At 38.4% G+C, this 20604-nt stretch overlaps 1 protein-coding gene across 16 annotated transcripts; it reads right to left on the bottom strand.

Moving 5' to 3' along the window:
• Window positions 1-507: 507 nt before the first annotated feature.
• Window positions 508-19677, bottom strand: FAM53C (family with sequence similarity 53 member C). Of its 16 annotated transcripts, none has more exons than XM_087887649.1 (7): window positions 19552-19658; window positions 17355-17504; window positions 13165-13393; window positions 8797-8963; window positions 7832-7889; window positions 3832-4559; window positions 508-957 (listed from the first exon to the last, which is right to left on the bottom strand). In XM_087887649.1, exons 4-7 carry the CDS (start codon window positions 8824-8826, stop codon window positions 685-687), a joined length of 1089 nt encoding a protein of 362 aa, XP_087743775.1. In that variant the 5' UTR covers window positions 8827-8963; window positions 13165-13393; window positions 17355-17504; window positions 19552-19658; the 3' UTR covers window positions 508-684. The 16 variants fall into 16 exon arrangements, with proteins under 16 accessions (XP_087743775.1, XP_087743778.1, XP_060544441.1 ...); XM_087887652.1 differs by having other exon boundaries at window positions 8797-9131; window positions 19552-19597; XM_060688458.2 differs by having other exon boundaries at window positions 19147-19574.
• Window positions 19678-20604: the final 927 nt, after the last annotated feature.

Raw genomic sequence — 20604 nt, 5'->3', positions numbered from 1 at the left:
TTTCAATGGAATAAAATAAAGCGTTATAGTCAGACAACAGGATGATATTTCTTGAATTCAAAAGCAAAGGGCAAAATGCTTACTTTTGGAGCAATTCTTCCTGGAGAAAAACAAATGTCTATGCAATGATGTGTTTAATTTTGCTGCTTTTCTGTATCTTCCTATATTAGGCTGTGGATTAAAATTCTAAGGTGACAAGTAATGTGGATGAAGATTCATCCAGTAAAAATACTCAACAGGATTGTAACATGATTTCAAATTACCGTATCACTGTATTTTTAATTTTAAAAAATCAATCAATTGTATTGTTATGCTTATATGTAGGACTTTATTAAGTATATATCATATTTTCTTTCTTTTAAATAAAGGTCTCTGAGTGTTGTGATCAGGGACAGACCAAAAAGCTTGCCAAGAAAAGCAAATTTGTCAAATTGCTGACAAGGTTTTCTTCCTGTCTCCTTATATTTGACAGGCTTGATCATCCCATCTTAGAGACATACAACTCCCTTTAGTAATTTCTTTTTATTTTCTCTTTTAATACAAAAGAAACAAGCAGACAAAACCCCGTTATCCTACCGCCACTTTCCCTTCTACCCCCACCCCGCTCCCCCACCCTCATCCAGGAGTGCAGCCTCCCTTTGCGGCTGACTCCAAAGTCAGTTTTTCAAGGAGACATCCAAAATGCTAGTTCTCTTCAATCAAAGTTAGATCCAGATCACTAAAATCTGGTTGGAAGAGTGTCCTTTTGCTTGCTAAATTCCAATTTATTTGTCTTGCTGCTTGTACTGCTGCTTCTTCTTCTTCATCCTCCTCTTCACTTTCACTGAGCACCTGGATACAATTATTAATGGGACTGCAAGGAGCTGAGGGTGATTGTGGGCTGCAAGTCAAGAGCCATGATGGATAGCCACCTTCCTCAGATTTGTCTAACTGACAGACTTCCCCTGCAAATGGTTTCTGTCAAAAAAATAAAGAAATGTATATTTCAATACATTTATCTTGTGTTCTAATGTCAACTTGTGGGCATACACATGGTCAGGTGAATTAGAACACTAGTATGATTTACTATAGTGATTGCTCAGTTCCAGAAATTAAATATCATTATCAAAATTGCATTATTATATAAGAAGCTGCTATTGTGACTAAATTTTACATTGGCATCCTTCAGTCTCAAAAGACACTGGTATCATGCTCTGGAAAGAGGTCCTAAAACATCATCTAGTGTGACTAAAAACACCAATTCGAGAGTGGCAATCCCTTCTACACTGAGGGCAGATACCTTCTGTCCCCTGCCCAGCCCCCAGAATTCGTTGGTTCCGGGACTGCCTCTTTGCCTCAGCTTGCCGAACAAGTGTCTCTTCGAATTGGAGAAGGCCATGCTGCGTCTTTAGCCTCCAAGCTGAACGATCGGAGGTCAAGGTTTGTGTAACTAAATACCTGAGACATTTTTAAGGGTTCAGCTTGCTGGGATAGACATAAATGTTCAAAAACTGCTTTTATTAACAAACCAAATCTGCCAAGTCTATGGCAAATAGTGTTCCTTATACTTTCTGAAACATTCTAGATACACATAATTGTTCTATTGACATATCTACTACTCCTAGGCTATCTTTATTGGTTTATAGTAATTTCATCTATGGTGTCTCCAACCTCTGGCTATAGATTGCATAACAGATAATCATTGGTTAACAACAAGTTGTTTGAAGTTATGGCAATGAATGAGTGGTACTTACAATCAGTCCCTGAAGTTCCATTTGTCCCAGTACCCATTCAGTCACGTGATCACCACTTGTGACCTTCCCTGTCGGCACAACCAAACTCAATGGGGAAGCTGGCAGGAATGACTTCTGCTACTTTCTCCCAATTCTGCAACACCTACTCACGCCTAGCCACACTTGCACTGAGCTGCAGCAACCACCTGTGTATTCTGCCCTCCAGAGCAGTGGTTACCAACTGGTGGTCCATGAGAAAATTTTGGTGGTCCATAAAAAAATTATTTGCATTTTTATATTGCACTAAGTACTATTTATCTTTTTTAAAAAATTCATATTAGTGGTCCAAGGGATTTAAAATTATGAATTTAGTGGTCCAAGGTCCGAAAGGTTGGCGACCCCTGCTCCAGAGCACCAATCATACCCCATGTCCAGCCACGCCTATATTGAGCTGCAGCAGCCACCTATGTTCTATACAGAGCACTCACTCAGCCACCCTTGCGCTGTTTGCAAGCCACCTGGGATTTGTGACTTTTTGTCAACTTCCCCACTTACTTTGCTTGTAGGAAGCTGGCAGAAAGCAGTGAGGAGGTCCTGACTTAACAGCAAGAGGGACTACCAGGATCGCCGTTGCTAAGCAACACGGTCCTGCAACATTCCACTTTACAACCACATCCAGTGGTTGTAAAGTGGACAAATTCCAGTTCAATTACCATTGTTTAAAAGAGGACCCACCTGTGGACTAATCGGGAAAAAAATTCAGCATTTTTCCATTAAAGATCATTAGGTAATTTTTTGCTTGTGAATTAAAAAAAAAACCCAGGATCTAGAGTGGATTGCTTTGTTCTAAGTATGAAGAACACTGTGAGCTGTCCAGCTACTTTGGTTCTAATTCTCCCTGCTCATGAATGGTTTCAAATAACCACTGGCTCTTCTAACAAATTAATATCCTGCTAATACAGGTTATTATAAATCCCAGCATGCATCAAGACAAAATTATTTCACTGATATTACCTAGGTTGTCTGCATGAAAACAACCAAGCTCAAGAGAGCACCGAGGACCACTCAAAATTATTTCAATATAACTGCCAATGCAAGTCTCCTCTTTGGAAGGATTAGAAATCTGCCATTTCTAATAAATATACATGGAGCAAAGTCCTCAATTTACAACAACAGGGACCAAAAAACTAGTTAAGTGGTGCAATCATTAAGTGAGGCATCACGTGACGGAACATGGTTTTACCTTTTTTGACCTGACATCACATGACTGCAACTTGTGACCTTTCCTGTCGGCTTCCTGATTGATTGGTTGGGAAGGTCACAAATGGCAAGTGACTGCAGGATGTTGCAACAGTTGTAAATGTGTGATGGCTGACAAATGGCCAACTCATGATCACATGACTAGAGGGATGCTGCAGCAGTCATAACTGCAAGGACCAGTCATGTCACTGATGAATTTTGTTGGTGTCATATACACCATATGAGGTAGTGCTCAACTTGCAATTGGTTTACTTAGTGACTCTTCGAAGTTACAATGGTCTCCCAAAAGTTATTTATGATTTAGATTTGAAGACAGCCCGGCTCCTTTCCATGGTCACATTTTGGGCTTGGCAACTGGCCCGCATGTACGGCCATTTGTAGCATCCCATGGTCATGTGACTGCAATTTAGTGGTTTTTTGCTGGAAGCCAACATTTAACTTCTCTGTTTCAGCAAAGAACACCCATTGCAGACAAATGAGTTTGCTTAACTACTGTGGATTCACTTAACATCCATGGCGATTCACTTAACCACCACTGCAAAAAATATTGTAGAATTGGGTAGGTCATGTGATGACCCACTTAATGACTAGCACAACTTGCAAACATATTTGCAGGCTCAATTACAGTTATAAATCGAGGACTACCTGTAGATAATCCCCAATGTTTTCCACAGTGTATTGTACTCATTTATTGCTTAGCACCATATAATTGTTGAATATAATATGTTCTGCTACATGGAAAAATCCAATTTTATTTTCAGTTTTTTACTTCCCTTTCACTTCACCTTTTCATTGATTTTACAGGGAAGTTTCAATCAACGTGGCTCCAAAGCCAGGTAAATGATGCTTCCTTTCTTACCTGATTCATCTTGTAGAAATCAAGTGAGGGCCTATGCCACCTCACATCCTCTTCATGGCGCCGCTTGAGACCACATTTCCTGGTGTCCAAGTCACAAGGCTGTGAGCGGCTGCGAGGGAGGCTGTGCTGGTGCCGAAGGAGCTCTGGTGTGGAAGTGGTAGAGCTCTGGGGGGATGGCAAGAATCTGACCGGTGACAGAGAGAAACGGCGTTGCAGGGGGTAGGGCTGCAAAGTCTCTCCTGTCTCCCATGGTACACTTGCTGGCGATTCTCGAGACAGAGCCAGACTGAAAAATGGTGGGCTCCTGCCACCAACAGCACCATCTTGAACACACTGATAAGAGGCACTGGGGACTGGATTGAAGCAAAGTCTGTTGGCTTCCTGAACCAGGTTCTGGGATTGTACTGCTAAAGTGTCCACTCCACTGGTCTCCCGACGTTTGATATGTGTCCACACTTTGGAGCCCAGGGGCCTCCAGACAGCTTGCCAGCGGGAAAGGTCTTCGGGCACTGAGAGTGAACGACAGTGTCTTTTGGTAGGGGGCACAGAAACTTTTTCTGAAACTAAAGAGTTGGTGGCCAGTGCTTGGGATGCAAGATTGTTCAGAGGGCTGTTTTCTGGGCTGCAAGTTGGCAAGGGAAGGCTTAGGGTGGACTGTTGGTAAGGAACTGTGTTGTCTTGGAGATGGATCTTTGGACAGGGAGCTAGGTCCCTCCATGAAGTCCCCTCTGTAAAGAATAACACAGGACAGGAAATTTAAGTTGAGAGCCGCAGCTGTCATCCAGATCAACTTAGTTAAAATATTGTATACATGCGATTTAACAAAAAGATACTGGATTCCTCACATGAAGTTGGAACACCTTCCAGCCTACTCCTTTAAACATTTTAAATATATACAGTATATTAACAACTGTCGAATAAAGATATGCCTAGTTAGTATATTAACTCATAAATGATCTAAATTTAATAACTCTTCTCTAACTCCATTAAAATGTTTAATTCTCCAGCCAAATATTCACAAAGTATTCTTTCTAGTCCCTTAATTATGATAATGGTAGATAAATAAGAGGTTTCTGAATTAAAGATGTGATTATTTCTTACTATACTGCAAAGGAGATATTTATGAATCAAAGAAAGAATAATGCTTCTTGGAGAAAATCACATGTTCATAGAGAAGCAGCAGCATACAGAAGGAGGTTTACATCATCTGTATCTAGACACCACCTTCTCTATGGCCTACAATCAGCTCATTGGAGATTAAAATCTAGAAAAAGTTTCCTTAGGTCAACGGAAGACTTCAAAGAATTTAAAAGCAGAGAGGACCTATGAAAAGCTACAAAGAACCAACACAGGATGGAACCATCTGTTGAGCTGGAACTTGGGTCTGGCAAGTATGGAAAACACTGAATAGACTGTGCATGGGTGTAACAAGATCCAGAGATACTCTGAACAAATGGCACTATAGCTTGGCACTAAAGCTTTTGCCCTTTGCAATTGTGGTGACATGCAGACAACAACACATATGTTAACCTGTCCTTTGTGTCCTAATCAATGTACACTTGAGGACTTCATGACAGCACAACAGAATGCAATTAATATTGCTACTTTCTAGGCAGGATCTGTTTAACTTGTTTAATCTTGTCTTTTACATTTTATGTCATATATTTTAAATTTTATGTCATATAGTATGCCTTATTTTAATTGTGATGTTTCTGACATGAATAAACAAACATTGTTGCATTCCATTTATAGTTGGATGTAGTTATAAAGGGAAAAATATACACTATCACTTTTATTTCTTTCTACAGGAGAAACTAAAAAAAAATGAGAACTGATTGAACAATGGAGAACACACTTTTAGTTTATTTAAAAACTTCCTGTTTTCAAATGTTCAGCATCCCTGAGGATATAGGGCTGTTTTCTATTGTTCTCTTCCATCTATATGAAGAAATACATCTAATGCAACTACTGGATTATATTACAGCTACTTCCTTCCTAGTCATCTTTAGAAAAGAAAGGCAAAAAAAATACTGTTTTAATTCTATTAAGATTCCTTTGCCCAACACCCTGTGTAACTGCAAAAACAGCCAGAATTACTCGTGAAAATCATCAAATGGGTGAAGTACCAAGTTAAAAATACATGCAGCTATGAAATAAACACAGAGAAAAAACTCTAAGAGTTATCTGTTTTTATATATATGACATTGGCTTTCTCAAAATAGCTAAAAATCAATACAGATTATTTGAGCCAAAAACATCCACCCACAAGTAAAAATATTTGTGTTAGGTTGGGACATGCAATTAGGGGAACTAATCTATAGTGTAAGGAACAGACACCAGACAGTGAACTCTAGACAGATTGCGAAACATAAAATTATGATTTTAGACAAGACAGAAGGGAGTCATTATCTGTAAGACCAACAGAATGATAGCCATATTAAATAACCGATTTTAGCTTTAACATTATAGTTAATATATAGTAGCATAAGTAATAGATATTATAGAACTCTAAAGATGTATTCTTTTAAATTTCCTTAATTTGAAAAGTAACATTTTGTAGAAGAAACAAGATCCCTGAATTAGATTCAAATTCTGACAGGCCAGTAATAATCTATACAACAAGTAAGTGAACAGGTTTAAAGCCAAATTTTGTGCTTTACAAACTATCTAGAAACTTGCTAATGAAAAAAAGTAAAAATTATGGGATTTATTACCTTAAATAATACTTTCAGCCAATGCATTAAAACATTTATATAGAAACTATCCCGATTCCAAATGTTTACAATATAATGGTGTTTTAAGGCAAATTGCTGTACAATATATGATTCTCCCTTTTAAGTGTAAATTTTAAATTTTTAATGTATTTTAAAATTATGGGTATTTTAAATTATGGGTATTAATTCAGCCAAATTTATTTAATTCATTTTATTTGATTTTAAATTTTGTATATCTATGTGTTTTATTTCATGGCTGTACAGTCCTTCGGGAGTAGGGCGGTATAGAAATTCAATGAATAAAATAAATAAATAAATAAATATGATAATAATTATATAATATAGTCACAAGATGATCAGAACAATTACAGGAATGATCCATTTTGGGAAAGTGCATTTCTCTCTTGTATAAAATGTGCCTAAAAGGAATTGGGCACGAGTTAGTGACTAAACAATAAAAAAAGAAATCATACAGCAAATAAAAATCTTACTTTTAAAAATAAAATCTATTTTATTCAAGAGTCAATTTCAGGAACAAAGGTTGCTTTATTTTAAGGGCCATTTAGGAATCCTGAAATATATATAGCTTAAAATATGACTGTATAACTAATATTATTCCAATATTCTATTTGTAATAAGAGTGGTAGCTATTAATTTTAAAATTTAGAATATATGCTTTAATTTATTCACCTTGAGTTTCTTACACTGCATGTTAAAATTGCTCTATTTATGTATTAAGGTTGTTATATTATTGACTATTAAAGTCCTTTAAAATTATTCATCACAATAGGTTTTTACTTTTTTGCTAAGGCCAGTTTTTAGAAAGAGTTAACTATTATGTATATTATACATCCTAAAATTCTTATGTAAGAATACCATTGGAACTATTTATTCAAGTCCATAGGAAGCAGCTAATATGGATACTGCAACATGAAACTATTGAGAACTTCCAGTACAATCATACAGAAATAAGAAACCTAGTTTAAAACATATTAAAATTTTAAAATTTTCCCTCCTGTACAGATTGCCTGAAAATAGTAGTTCCTGTTACTATTTAAACATTCTTCCAGCTTTTATCATAGTGATCACTGATTAAAAATGAACGTTTGCTATTTTGACCAAATGTTAATTTAAGAAGGGTAACAGTATCTCATATAGCCTACACAACAAAACCAGAAAGTAAGTTTATCTTGTTAACTTGTTAAGCTTTATGTAGAAAACATAAGAAGAAAAAGAGGACAAGAGATGTAGGCACAAAGGGCAGAAGTTCAGCCAGATGTTCTTACCAGGCGCTATCTGGAAGGGGCTGCCACAGCTGGCCACATTTGCGTGATCGGGCAAAGGCTACGAAGGGAAACACAAAGAGTCACCATATCACAGCAAGGACCAGCACTTTATAAACACGTTTAGTTCTGCAATTCCCACTATTAAACTTCTCGTAACAACCTAATTTCATTTATGAGATTCTAACAGCATTCAAATATGATGCCCACTTCCCAATTCCTATAGCATTCTCTCTAAGTAGACAACATTTAAGTTTTACCTCAAGGGAATCTTTCTAACATTTCAATTAAACTGAAAGCTGAGACAGTTGGGACAAAATAATCAATCAGAAAATGATTTACTCAAGCTTGATCACTAGACTTCCATATCTTGCTATCAACCATCAACTATTAACTATGATGTTTGACAGAGTTTTAAAATTTCCCGTTTATGCTTTGCCCATATTAGATTAAAATTTTAAAGATACTTCCCTACTCCACCCCATGGGAAATGTGAAAATGCCCATGGAAATTTTTTTTACATTTTATTCATGAAAATAATTTACTTGTTTAGTTGGGTTCCATTTTTCTTTGCTGTATTTTTTTCAATTTTTCAAAAGCTCTCTGAATCAATGACAATATATTGTTAATTATTTATCTGTACGAAAGCTCTATTACTGAGAAAATGAGCAGGTATAAGATAGTTTTCTGAACTATGATTCACCAGATAATCTACATTCTAATATCTTCAAAAATCATTAACAATGACAGAATATGCCTGATTGAATTTCATGTCCCACAGAAAATTAGTGGAAAGTCCCATTTATGGCACCTTTATCCCTCCCCATCCTGTAATGTTTTGCTTTCAAATGCTGACAGACTAACATGTAGCCATGTTACAGGGGCGTATTTTCTATTCCAGGTCACTAGTTTTCTATTGCATAGCTTCATCTACTCAAAGAACATTACAACAACAAACTTGACTCTACCTTTCCTGCAAAAGCTTCATTAGGCCACATCCCATTCTTGGAAGTCTACACCTCAGTGTTCAAACTTCTGGATGGAAAAGATAAATTCTGTTCCTGGCTGCACCTGCAGGGACTTTGTGCTGCTATAATGTATTAATTTCCAGGCACATTCACCGTGGACTCCAGACCTAAAAAGAATCAGGAAGCACATGCTTCATATTCCACTGAATCACTCCCTTTTAATTTATATTTTGATACAGGAGCATATTGTCCTTGGTTTTTCAATTCAGGTCAACTCTCCTTAGGTTACAAGGATAGTCTGTGGAGGGAATTTCTTTGTACAGCTGTTTCTGCCCCTATTAAGAAAAAAAAAACATGGAAAAAGTACAGACCCAGAAATGCTTTACATTATAGGATGACTGGAAATTAAGATAGAAGTCATGCACACAAGCTTCAAATTGGTGGGAGAATAGGACAGCCTTTACCCTGGTTCATCTTATCCTCCAGTTGCACTGTTGCTAGATCTGGAGACTCTGCTCACAGATACTCATGCTTTAGTATCCTCTGTCTCGTTACGACACGCTGCACGTGGGGCTGTCTTTGGAAAGCATTCAGAAGCTTCAGCTGATCCATAACATACCAGCATGTGTCATATTGCATGTACCAAAGTTTGCCCATGTAATACTTCAGATGTGTGAGCTGTTTTAGTGTTCCCAGTGATCTTCCAGGTGCAATTCAAAGTATTGGCTATCACCTTTAAAGCTCTGCACGGCACAAGGCCAGATCACACATGAGCCTGCCTGTTTCCATTCATTTGTGCCCATCTCACCAGATCTGGCAGGGTAAGCATCTGCTGGATCCCTTTAGTGAAGGGGTGTCAAACTCACCTTGTCATGGTGGTGTCACGTGACGTATTGTGACTTTGCTAAACCGGGCGTGGGCATGGTCAGCGTGTGACGCATCTGGCCTGCGGGCCGCGAGTTTGACAGCCCTGCTTTAGTGAAATAGGATCATTATGCAGACATGAGGGACATTTCTTTTCTGTTGCCATGTCTGCCCAGTGGAACAACTTCCCCTTGTTAAGTCAGGATAGCACTGACCCCACTGGCCTTAAGGAAAGCTGTAATAAAACTAGTTTTTCTCATATAAGCATTAAAGCTAAGTTGTTAATGGAGTTTGATGTTAGTGAATTTGATATTAAGGATAAGGTGTGAGATACCTTGACTTTCATATTCTGCATATTACCGGTATATTTCACTGCTGTTTTGCATTTGTATTTATACTGTTTTTATTGTTTAGCACTGTGACCTATCCAGAGTTGTTTATTTAAGATCAGCGGCCATATAAATTTTATGAATAATAACTCTTAGAAAACAAGAAATTTCATATAAACTGAGTTTCTATATGTCTGCCATAAAGTCTGCATTTAGAAGCCTCTAACATTTAGCATGGAATGGTTCTGACACCAATTCTTGTCAATGTACATGTGCAGTTATTATAGCAAAATATTTGCTGAACGGTCATCCTATGGAAGCAATACACTTGGTATTTATTCCCTCAAGTAGCAGAATATTGTAAGATAGGAACAGGCAAGTAGCACCATCAGAAGGTGATGGCAACAGTGGTAACAGCAAACAAAACCAGGAGGTGAGAAAGGCCTGAAATAAACACAAGTTTTTCTAATTTTTCTAATTTATTCTATCATGTCATCAGAATTTTGTGAGAAGAGAATATGATAATACAAGCTGCTGCAACAAACTCTTAATACTTACCACAGGCTTATTATGTGATCCAAGGAAACAAATTTATACTTATCTGAAATTTTCCTTCTGCAAACTCCAAAATTTCAAGAACTTTGTTACCAGTTCACAGAATATTTCTTATCCTTACTATTCTTTAATCAAATTCAGTCTGCTTTCCCCATAAATGCTATCCCCATAATTGTTATGCTAAATCAAAGCAGAGAAGCATGTGGTTCAGAACTTATTTTAGCAGTGGCCAGCCAGAAGGCAAAAAAATGTTGTAAGTAGAATATATTAGCAAAATTCTTCCATCTGTTGTGACTACAGCTACCTATAGCCTATAATTTATTTGGTTTTTAAATTTTTTGTATCTATGTATTTTATTGTTTGGCTGTTCACCGCCCTGAGTCCTTCGGGAGTAGGGCGGTATACAAATCAAATAAACTAAACTAACTAATAATTTATGCAGTAGGTATCATCATGCAGCATTGAATTCCATACATCTGTACATAAAATAGCCTTTCTGTTCGTAAACAGGCTACAAATATCATTTTTCTAGAGGAAGAGAATTTATTACCCATACTAGTAGTTTGATAAATATACAAATATATGGGGTAGGTGGATCAGGGAAGAGCCTAATGATGTTTCTATTAATTTTTTAATATTAAAAACTAGTTGTTCCATAATCTCAAAAGTAAACTAGCCTAAGCAAGTGTCTAGGACAGTGATGGCTAACCTTTTTGCCATCGCGTGCCAGGAGAGGGGGCAGGGCGGGGGAGGGTCGCGCACGCACGTGCCCATGCGCATGTGTGCGCAACCCCCTCCCCCTGGCACATGATGGCCTGGTAGGCCCGTTTTTCTTTCTTACCTGGTTCCAGATCCTCTCTGTGTATCTGGGAAGGGCGAAAACAGCCTTTCCCACTCCCTTGGAGGCCCTACGGAGGCTGAAAGGGCCCATTTCCCAACTCTCAGTGGGACAGGAAGTGACATTTTTTGCTGTCCCCAGCCTCCAGAACCTCTCTAGGAGTCTCTAGGAGCCTCTCTAGGAGTCTTTAGGAGCCTCTCTAGGAGGCTCTGGAGGCTGGGGACAGGAAAAAACGTCACTTCCTGTCCCACCGGGAGTCGGGAAATGGGCCCTTTCAGCCTCCGTAGGGCCTCCAAGGGAGTGGGAAAGGCTGTTTTCGCCCTTCCCAGATACACAGAGGGGATCTGGAGCCAGGTAAGAAAGAAAAACGGGCCTTCCCCACCCCGCCCCCAGGCCCTCCAGAGGCAGGAAACAGCCTGTTTCCCTACTTCTGGTGGGCCCAGAAGGCCCGAAAATCAGCTGGCCAGCGCGCGCATGCGCCCCAGAGCTGAGCTGGCGTGCCCACTAATATGGCTCCACGTGCCACCTGTGGCACACGTGCCATAGGTTCGCCATCACGGGTCTAGGAGATCAAAAATTGCTTCAGGTCTACTCAGTTTTATTTTTTCAGCAAGAAAATACCCTGTTGTTCAATGACAGTTGCTAATTGCAACCTATCATTGAACAGGTTGTAATTTTTTTGACCTACCTGTTGCCCATCACAGGTTTATATGTATTTTTTTAAAAAACACTTAGGCATACAGGTTACAGGTTCTCACCCATCTTTTCACATATTTGCTTTTAAGAACGTTCTGCATCTCCTGATTATTGAGATGAGGTGTTGGATAAAGTAAGCATGAAAAATTTCACAGACACTGATGCCTGCTCTCTCTAAATAATGGCCTCTTTAAAAATATCACATATCTACTGCAAAGATACTAGCAGTTTCTGAAGTTATTTTAGCTTTTTCAAGGTGCAGAAATGAAGCACAGATTATCTGACAAACAAAACTAAAGTAGCGCTTCCAGAGAAGATATAAATTACATAATAAACACCATTCTGTCTCTACAGAATCTAGCATACTATCGGTACTGGTTCTTACAGGCAATCCTCATTTAGCGACCTACAGATGAGATGGCAATTTGGTTGTTAAACAAAGCGATTGCTAAGTGGATGGTATATTGATTGGTCTTATGACCATATCAAAAATATAAAACAAAAATAAAATACAGGATATAAGTCCAGGATAAAATAGGCAAAAGGAAAATACAGTAATATATATGTGTTGAATATTGCTAAATGAAACCATGACTATGCTTATGATATTACTTTAGCTTTTCTTTGTTTTCCAGACCTGTGAAGGTCAGAAATGGGAAAATTGGTCATAAAGTTATTTTTTCATTACCACTATAACTGCAAACAGACACTAAATGAGGCAGTCACTAAAGAAGGATTATCTGTTATTTAACATAAGCTGCCCAGAGTCGCTTCAACAGTAAGATAGTGCTGCACATAATTTTATAAACATAAAACAACAGAACCTTTTTTAGCTCATACAATAGGTTTGCACTAGATTGATAAATAAAAATATCCATTTGAGCTGCAAACTTATACCCTAAAGCTGTTTGTTAACTTCTCCTCAGTTTTAAAAACAGTTTACCCCATAACATGGACAAGAAGCTGTTCAAGATAAAGAGTTCAAAATCTCCTGATCCTGGCATCTGTAGTACATTGATGTTAGTACAATATTGTTAATATATTAGCAATATAATATATATATATTATAAAGAGAAGAAATCATACCAGGTTGATGCCGAATGATATGCATTTCAATTTCTCCAAGCTCTGCTTTTTGTAGTTGCTCAGTTATCAGTGTGATCATGGCTTCTTAGGAAGGCCTGGCATTTTCTTGAGACTCCAGCACTTGCCAGCCTTCTGCCTTCCTCAGCAAGTCCAGCTGTGTTTAATCATCATCAGTTACCATATCTGCTCATTCACAATCTAGCCAAATTCCATGTCATTCTCCTGACCCCTGCAGGAAACAGACATATTAATGAATCCTACTTGTTCAAGTCTGATCTGTTTCTTAAAGCCTGAATGTGCACATTGGTTTCTTCCTTGTATAATCCCTATCTGCAATACGCAGGGAGAAAGCAAAGTCTGACAAGCAAATCAGATTGCAAAACAGTATCTGTGTGTGTGTGATGGGGGGGTGGGGGGATATTCTGTCCCAAAGAAGTCCCAGAGCATAAACTACCAGTCAACCAGAAACATCCATGATTCTCTTATCCTCTTAAGCAGGACTCAACACCTTGTAGCTTCAGTGATGAATGAGGCTACTTAGGAACCTTTTTGCAGAAACACAAAAACTTTTGACTGTGATTCCTGAAAACTTAAAATACCATAATTTATCATTCAAAAGAAAAGTCTTAAATAGTGTCCAGAACAGTTTAAAAACCCACGTAAGCTAAGCCTCACTTACACATACCACATAGTCCCACTAAATATTCAAATGCTATAGATAGAAGTGATTGGCAGAGTCATCAATGAGTTTCTTGCTATCTGGGAATTTGAATGGCCTGCCTGTCTAAAATCAGCATTTACCTTTTTAATTTCATTCTTTTTTTTTTAATGTTTCAACAGACTCTCCTCCAAAGTTCCAATGCCTCATTTTGTGGCATTGTACCACAATGTACAAATTTGTACACAAAATGTACAAATCTAAGAAGCTAGATTCTCTTTTCTTATTTCAGTATTTATATCTCACCCCAATGAACCAGGTACAGTTAATAAAAATAATTAAAACAACTGCTCATGCCATAAAATTCAAAATATTTTAAGAGTTCTGATTAAAAGTAGTGAATATTGAACAGAAATTAAAAATAAAAATAATAAAAACCAACTATCAGAAATAAGGCAGTCAAATGATCATTAGCTACTCCTCAAATGCTCACTGAAATAAAATTCTCTTTACCATCTTCCTCAAAATAGATATTGCGGGGGTGGTCAGGGCTTCTGAGGACAAACTAATTGTAATGGGGCAGACAATAAGAAGACCTGTCTCCAGGCTCCCACCCCCTCACTCCTAATGAAGAAAGGATCCAAAGCATCCTCTCTCAGCATAAATATACTGTAAAAGCAGATTCTGTTTGGAGGAGACATTACTTAAGATATAGGGGCCAAAATCCACGGGACTTTAGTTTAATACCAAAATATTGAATTGTACTCAGAAACCTAGTGGCAATCAAAGCAAGCCTGCAAAATAAATATTCCATGCTAAAACAGCTCTGATCTGTTAGCAAGCGAGCAGCTTCCAAGTAGTTTTCAAGAGCAATAAACTAACCTTGAGGTGCTAAGGGCGGGAGTTACTGTAACCAACTTTTGTGCTCCAAAAAAGGCTGCAACTGGAATACCAGCTGTGGGTGACCAAAAGAAAATTTCTACTTGCTGATCAAACAGGAACCACACGTCCAGGAGAACCCCAAGATTTGCTCCTTCAGAGATAGACTCTCACAGTCTCAACCACAGGAATCTGACCAAGGTAAAGGACTGATCACAATATCTTCTATCTTCTAATTCAGGGGTGTCAAACTCACGTCGTCACAGCGGCATCACGTGACATATGGGACTTTCCCCTTCGCTAAAATGGGTTTGGGCGTGGCCAGCGTGTGACACATCCAGCCTGCAGGCTGGGAGTTTGACAGCCCTGTTCTAGCTCATACTTCATCTATCCTGAGGTAAAGGCTTCTTCCACATGAGTCAAGCCAAAAAAAGTCTGAGAAAAGTCTATGGTTGCAACAGAAGCTATGAATTCTTGATCCCATCCAGATCACAAGTCCAGGGCATGGAAACCGGAGTCCACCAGCTACCTCGAGTGGGAAGAATCTAATATCAGTGTTTTAACTTTAAGAGGAAGACAGTATGCCAGCAGTATACCTAATTTATCCCCACAACTCAACTTCAAAGAGTATAATTTGTGGGGCAGGACATTTGGTGACAACCAAGATCTCCTGTAAGATCATCACCACCATCAACCCCGAGCCTTGGAGCCATGGTTACAGAAGCATTCAAAGTGAGGGCAACTCTTAGACAGAACTTCATATCCTTCTTTGCCCAATTAGGATCATTATCATGCCAAATCTAAACATTCATCTACCTCTTAATGTGGAATGTGGCTTTATTATATAGGCTTCTGGTATTCACGAACAGCGGCCTTAGACCAGGTTGTTAAGTAATCTGGTCTCCCATACCCATAGAAGAGGTAATTGAGTTGAAAAATGGATTGGCACCTAAAGGCCAATCCCATCTCCTCCTTAAAAGGAGCTGTGGTGCCGCAGTGGTTAGAATGTAGTACTGCAGGCTACTTCTGTTGGCTGCCAGCAGTTTGATCCTCACCAGTGTCAAGGTTGATTCACCCTTCCATCCTTCCAAGGTTGGTAAAATGAGGACCCAGCTTGTTGGGGGCAATATGCTGACCCTGTAAACCGCTTAGAGAGGGCTGTAAAGCACTATGAAGTGGTATATAAGTCTAAGTGCTATTGCTAAAACATCCTGCTCAAGGCATGCCTTCCTCTGCCATCACAGTGGTAATTTGCCCTTGCTCTTAACACTCACCCTTAAGGTCTCAGACCTCCTGCCCCCACCATATTTCCTATATAGTTAGCTATCCAGAGTTACTTTATATGGGTAGCCACATAATCCAATAAATAAATAAATACCTTCTTAAATATATTATGGCAAAACATACAATGCTTTATGATAAGGAAACCAAACGAATTACTGTATGCAAAAACATGAACAATCCCATAGTCCATGTGCTGTTTCTTATCAGCATTGCTCAGCATTCAATAAATTGGATTATAAATTACAGTCAACTATGTAATATTGCTATCTTTATCCCAATTTGAGATTCCTTTCTTCATTTGTATAACTAATCTCTCATGTTGTATTTTACTAAATTATTTACTTCAATTTTCAATATACTTTATTTGCTTTCGGAATACCTTGCTAATTTACCATTTTGTTTTGTACAAATTAATGAAAATTAACAATACTATTTGTTTATCAACATAGACAAACTTTGTTATGTATTTTTTTAAAGTGAGCAAGACCATTTTTAAACTATAGCAGAGAAAAACTATTTGTTTCATTCATTCTTAGTAAAAGCAGATTAATGTTTAAACAATACTTTGAATATTGCAAAGTTCAAATCCTCTGCACATTTTACCTATAAATAACAGTAGCTAAATGTGTCTTATGTTTAAGTACATAGCAACAGGTTTTCATTGCAACCAATCTAGTCTAATCCAATACATATCAGCATACTTGCTGATTTCAATAAAGCTTACTTTTGAGGAAGAATAGTATTTTTGTCAATATATAGAGTAATCTATTCACAAATCATGCTGTCCTAACATCTTTAAGAATAATATGTTGATTAAACCACAATCAGCTATTTGTACCAAGCTATAAATGATAATTCACAATTCATTATGGCTAGGTGTACACTGCATTTAAAGTCAAAACAAAATAAGTTTATGGGTTAATTTTATAAACTCAATTAATTATAACTATTCAAGGATTAGTATAACTCACTCATCATTTAATCACAAGTGACTATATTTCAGATTAAAATAGTTGGCAGCCTAACATCTATCTTAAAGAAATTAGAAAAAACAGGAAAGATCTAATGATTTTTTTCTGAAACCATACTTTATTTTTTTAATGTTTCATTTCTTAATTATTTTTTAGTATCTTTAACTTCCATAATATCCTTTCTGCTCAAATATTAATAATAAAAGTGATACAAAAAAACTTTTTGCTATCATGGGTGAAGGGGCTCCATAGATTTAGTAGCCTTATCATTTAAAGTAAATAATGATTACATATCTCAATGATAGAGAAAGATAGAATTCTAAAGACAAAAAAATACTGTACAAAGGAGAAAGGGCTTTTATTAGAAATCTAGTACTAATTTAAGTAGATTTGCTCACATTCAGTCTCTCCATCTTCCTCTTCTTACCGCCCGGTTTTATTCTCTTCTTCATTGCTTGCTTTAAATGTTAAGGTCTTTTAGGTTGGACACCTACCCCCTTGTTTATATTTGCTTTTGAAATTCAGGGAAGTAGAATATACTAGTGGTGCTAAATAAGTAGAAACAATAAAATGCATATTCAAAAATGTTAGATTCATTAAGAATTAAGAGGGCTATCTAAAAATACCTTTTTATCCTACATTTTAAAGAGATACCTACAACAGTTCAGTTACTATTACAAATTAACTGCAATTGTAAATTGAGGCTTTGTTCACACAACATGCAAGCCCATAATTAACCCAGCTGTCTGGGTACATAGTGCACACTAACCAATAAATTAAATATACAGTACTGGCTGGGTTTGCACAATGCAGCGAGTCACACACTTTATTTTACCCTAGCAAGTTATGCAAAACCAGGCTTACTTTGGAGCAAATTAATTTAAGTTAATGGAACTTGTTCCTCTACCTTTCTACGTTTTCCATTTCACTTAACAGAAATAACCATTAAAATCAACATTACACTTATCATACATAGGTGTTTATAAAATTTCCTCAAGTTTTTCTGGGCTAAATGTGTCTTAGATGCCAATCTAGACAATTTATATTAGCTCTATTTTAAAATTAATCAAGAACTGTAATCCTGATTCATTTAGCAGTTAATAGAATATACTAGATTTGCATCTGAAAGAAGTTCAGACCTCTCTGCTCAGTCAGGGAGCCTACTGGGTGGCCTTGAATAAGTCAGTATCTTTCCACTATTTCCTAACTATTAGGACTATTGTGAGAATCAGCTAAAACATGTACTATAATCTTCCACAGACCTCAAGTAAATAATGTAAAAGAAGTGTGGAAGAATAAGTAGAATTTAAATCTCGTATTATCTGGAAAACACCTCCTGATTATTCTTCACGACTGTTAGCCAAAATTATTATTTTGCTTCATTTCCTGTTCTGCAATTATACACTGCATCTTCCTGTACTCCTCCTTATTTTAATAGCTTCAGGTCATGGGCCTTTAAAAGGCTCCAGATAAATGAAGCCATTTTACTTGATGCCTTTTAACATTAAAGCCAAGCATGCCAACAACCCTTTTTAAAAGAAAGTATTTTCTTTTGCAGTTGCTTTCTCATCCCGGTCTCTAATTTGATTTCATTCAGTTCCTTCAATTACATAATTACCTACTTAGTAAGCACAAATCAAGAGGTAGGCCTTAAGCAACCTCAGGGTTCCCTGCTGCAAAGACACATACTAGTAAGGCTCCACACGCCAAAAGACTGTATCACAAGCAGTGGGGATTCGACTGCTTTTAAGAATGGGTCCCATCAACCTAGTTTTAGAAATGCATCCACAGGGGACGCAGTCTCTTAACAAAGCAGGCCCTGTTCCACCCTCTTCTGAAGGAGCCAATCACCTCCTCCCCACTTCTCCACCGAGGCCCTCCATTCCACCCCAAATTCCCATACAGATTCACCCACTTAGAGACAACAGCCACCTCCTTGCCCGAAATCCCCACCTTGCTTCTCTCTCTCTCTCTCTCTCCATCAACCCCCCCCCTCCCGCATAAAAACAAAACCACCCCGACTTCCTTTTTTATGACAACATGTCCACAAGCCCCCCATCTCTTCACAAAGACCATCCCACCTTAGCCTGCTGCTGCTTTCCCACCTCACGCCCAGTGTGTTCCTCCCCCCGCCCCCCCCCCACATCCCCACATTACCCACTCAAGCTCTGCAGCCCCTTCGGCACGTACCGAACAGCCGATCCCTCCCCCGCCCCCTCGCGCCTGCTGGAGGGGGCGGCAGCTCCAACACCTCGCGGCGGCTCAGCCAGAGAAGTAGTGCGCCCCAATAGTCTCACGCGCCCCCCACTCCCTATTCTAAACACCGCTGGAACCAACCATCTAACTGAAGGGAGATTGCCTCCTGGACTCCCAAGCACTGGCACCCGCTGCCGGCCGGCCCTCTCCGTCTTCCAGCTGCCGCCCCCACCCGGCGGCCCGGGCTCCCAGCCCCCCGCCAGGAGCCTCCGCTCCCCTTTCCGTCGGGAGTGGATCGACCTGCTTGGGCCGAACCAACCACACAACAGTGGGGGGGGGGGGCAGGGGGTCAAATATCTCGGGGGCAATCGAGAAGGCAGTTTCAGAAACAAGACTCACGCATCCGTCCGGAGCTAACACACGCCTCCCTCCGGCTACGCAAAGATTTCTATCTTTTACGAGGCACAGTCTCGGCCCCACAAGTACATCCCCCCCCCCCATGGACCGTACCACGTAGCAAAGTATGACGGGATACGTAGTACAATGTGGTGGGGTGGTTGTTTTTTTTTTTTTTACTAGAATAGACAACCTTTGGATGACTGGGGTGCAATTCGTTCTTTGGATTTCTGCCGAGCCACAGGCATGGTTGAAATTCTGAGATTGCGCAACTTTATTAAATACATAACATTTCCGAATTCATATTTTATGGTAAAAAATATATCTAAAATATAGCTTGACAAGCATGTCAAGAGTATTTTGCTTTCTACCAGACATCTAATTCCTATCTGAAATTGCACAACAGCCAGCTGAGACTATTACTCTTGAATGTTGACCCTTCCATTAAGAAAAAAAAAGTATCTCCAAGTCTATTTATAAAAAGCATAAACAAACAGCTATTACCCTGATTGGAACAAAGTATGACAGATTGTAGGAGTGTAATGAATAATTACAGTGTACTCCAACATTTGTTAAGTTTCAGTAAAGCAAATATTTACTTTCAGAAGAGTACATAACTTGTATTAGCACATGCTTACTTATGGTTAACATAACCCAATCAATGTGTTTTACTACCCACCTACTAAACACATGGGCTGAGTTTGCAGATCTACAAAGCTAAAATGTGGTGAGCTAATTTCTAGTTCTATATATCATATGAATATAGTTCTAGAATTACAACTTTACGCTATCATCATGTCTAAAGATTGACAAAGTGGCTGTATTCACGCAACTGTAATGATGTGATTTTGGTTAGTGTTATGTGAACCCACTTATTATGCTTTAACTTGCATACACAGGTCACTGTAGTTCATTCAAAAATAAGAGTCTGCTCAGTACATTGTGTGAACCAGTCATGGTGTAAGACCAGGTTCCTCGTTTTTTTTTTTTTCCTGAAAGCAATTTTAAATAACCAAATGAAATTCAATACTATAAGCTCAGGCAAAGATATTCCAA

This window comes from Pantherophis guttatus, chromosome 2, assembly GCF_059756535.1.
Source record: "Pantherophis guttatus breed Tessera chromosome 2, ASM5975653v1, whole genome shotgun sequence".
Classification (NCBI taxonomy): domain Eukaryota; kingdom Metazoa; phylum Chordata; class Lepidosauria; order Squamata; family Colubridae; genus Pantherophis; species Pantherophis guttatus.
Note: the sequence above shows the minus strand (reverse complement) of the source record. Positions and strands in the feature narration are given on the sequence as shown.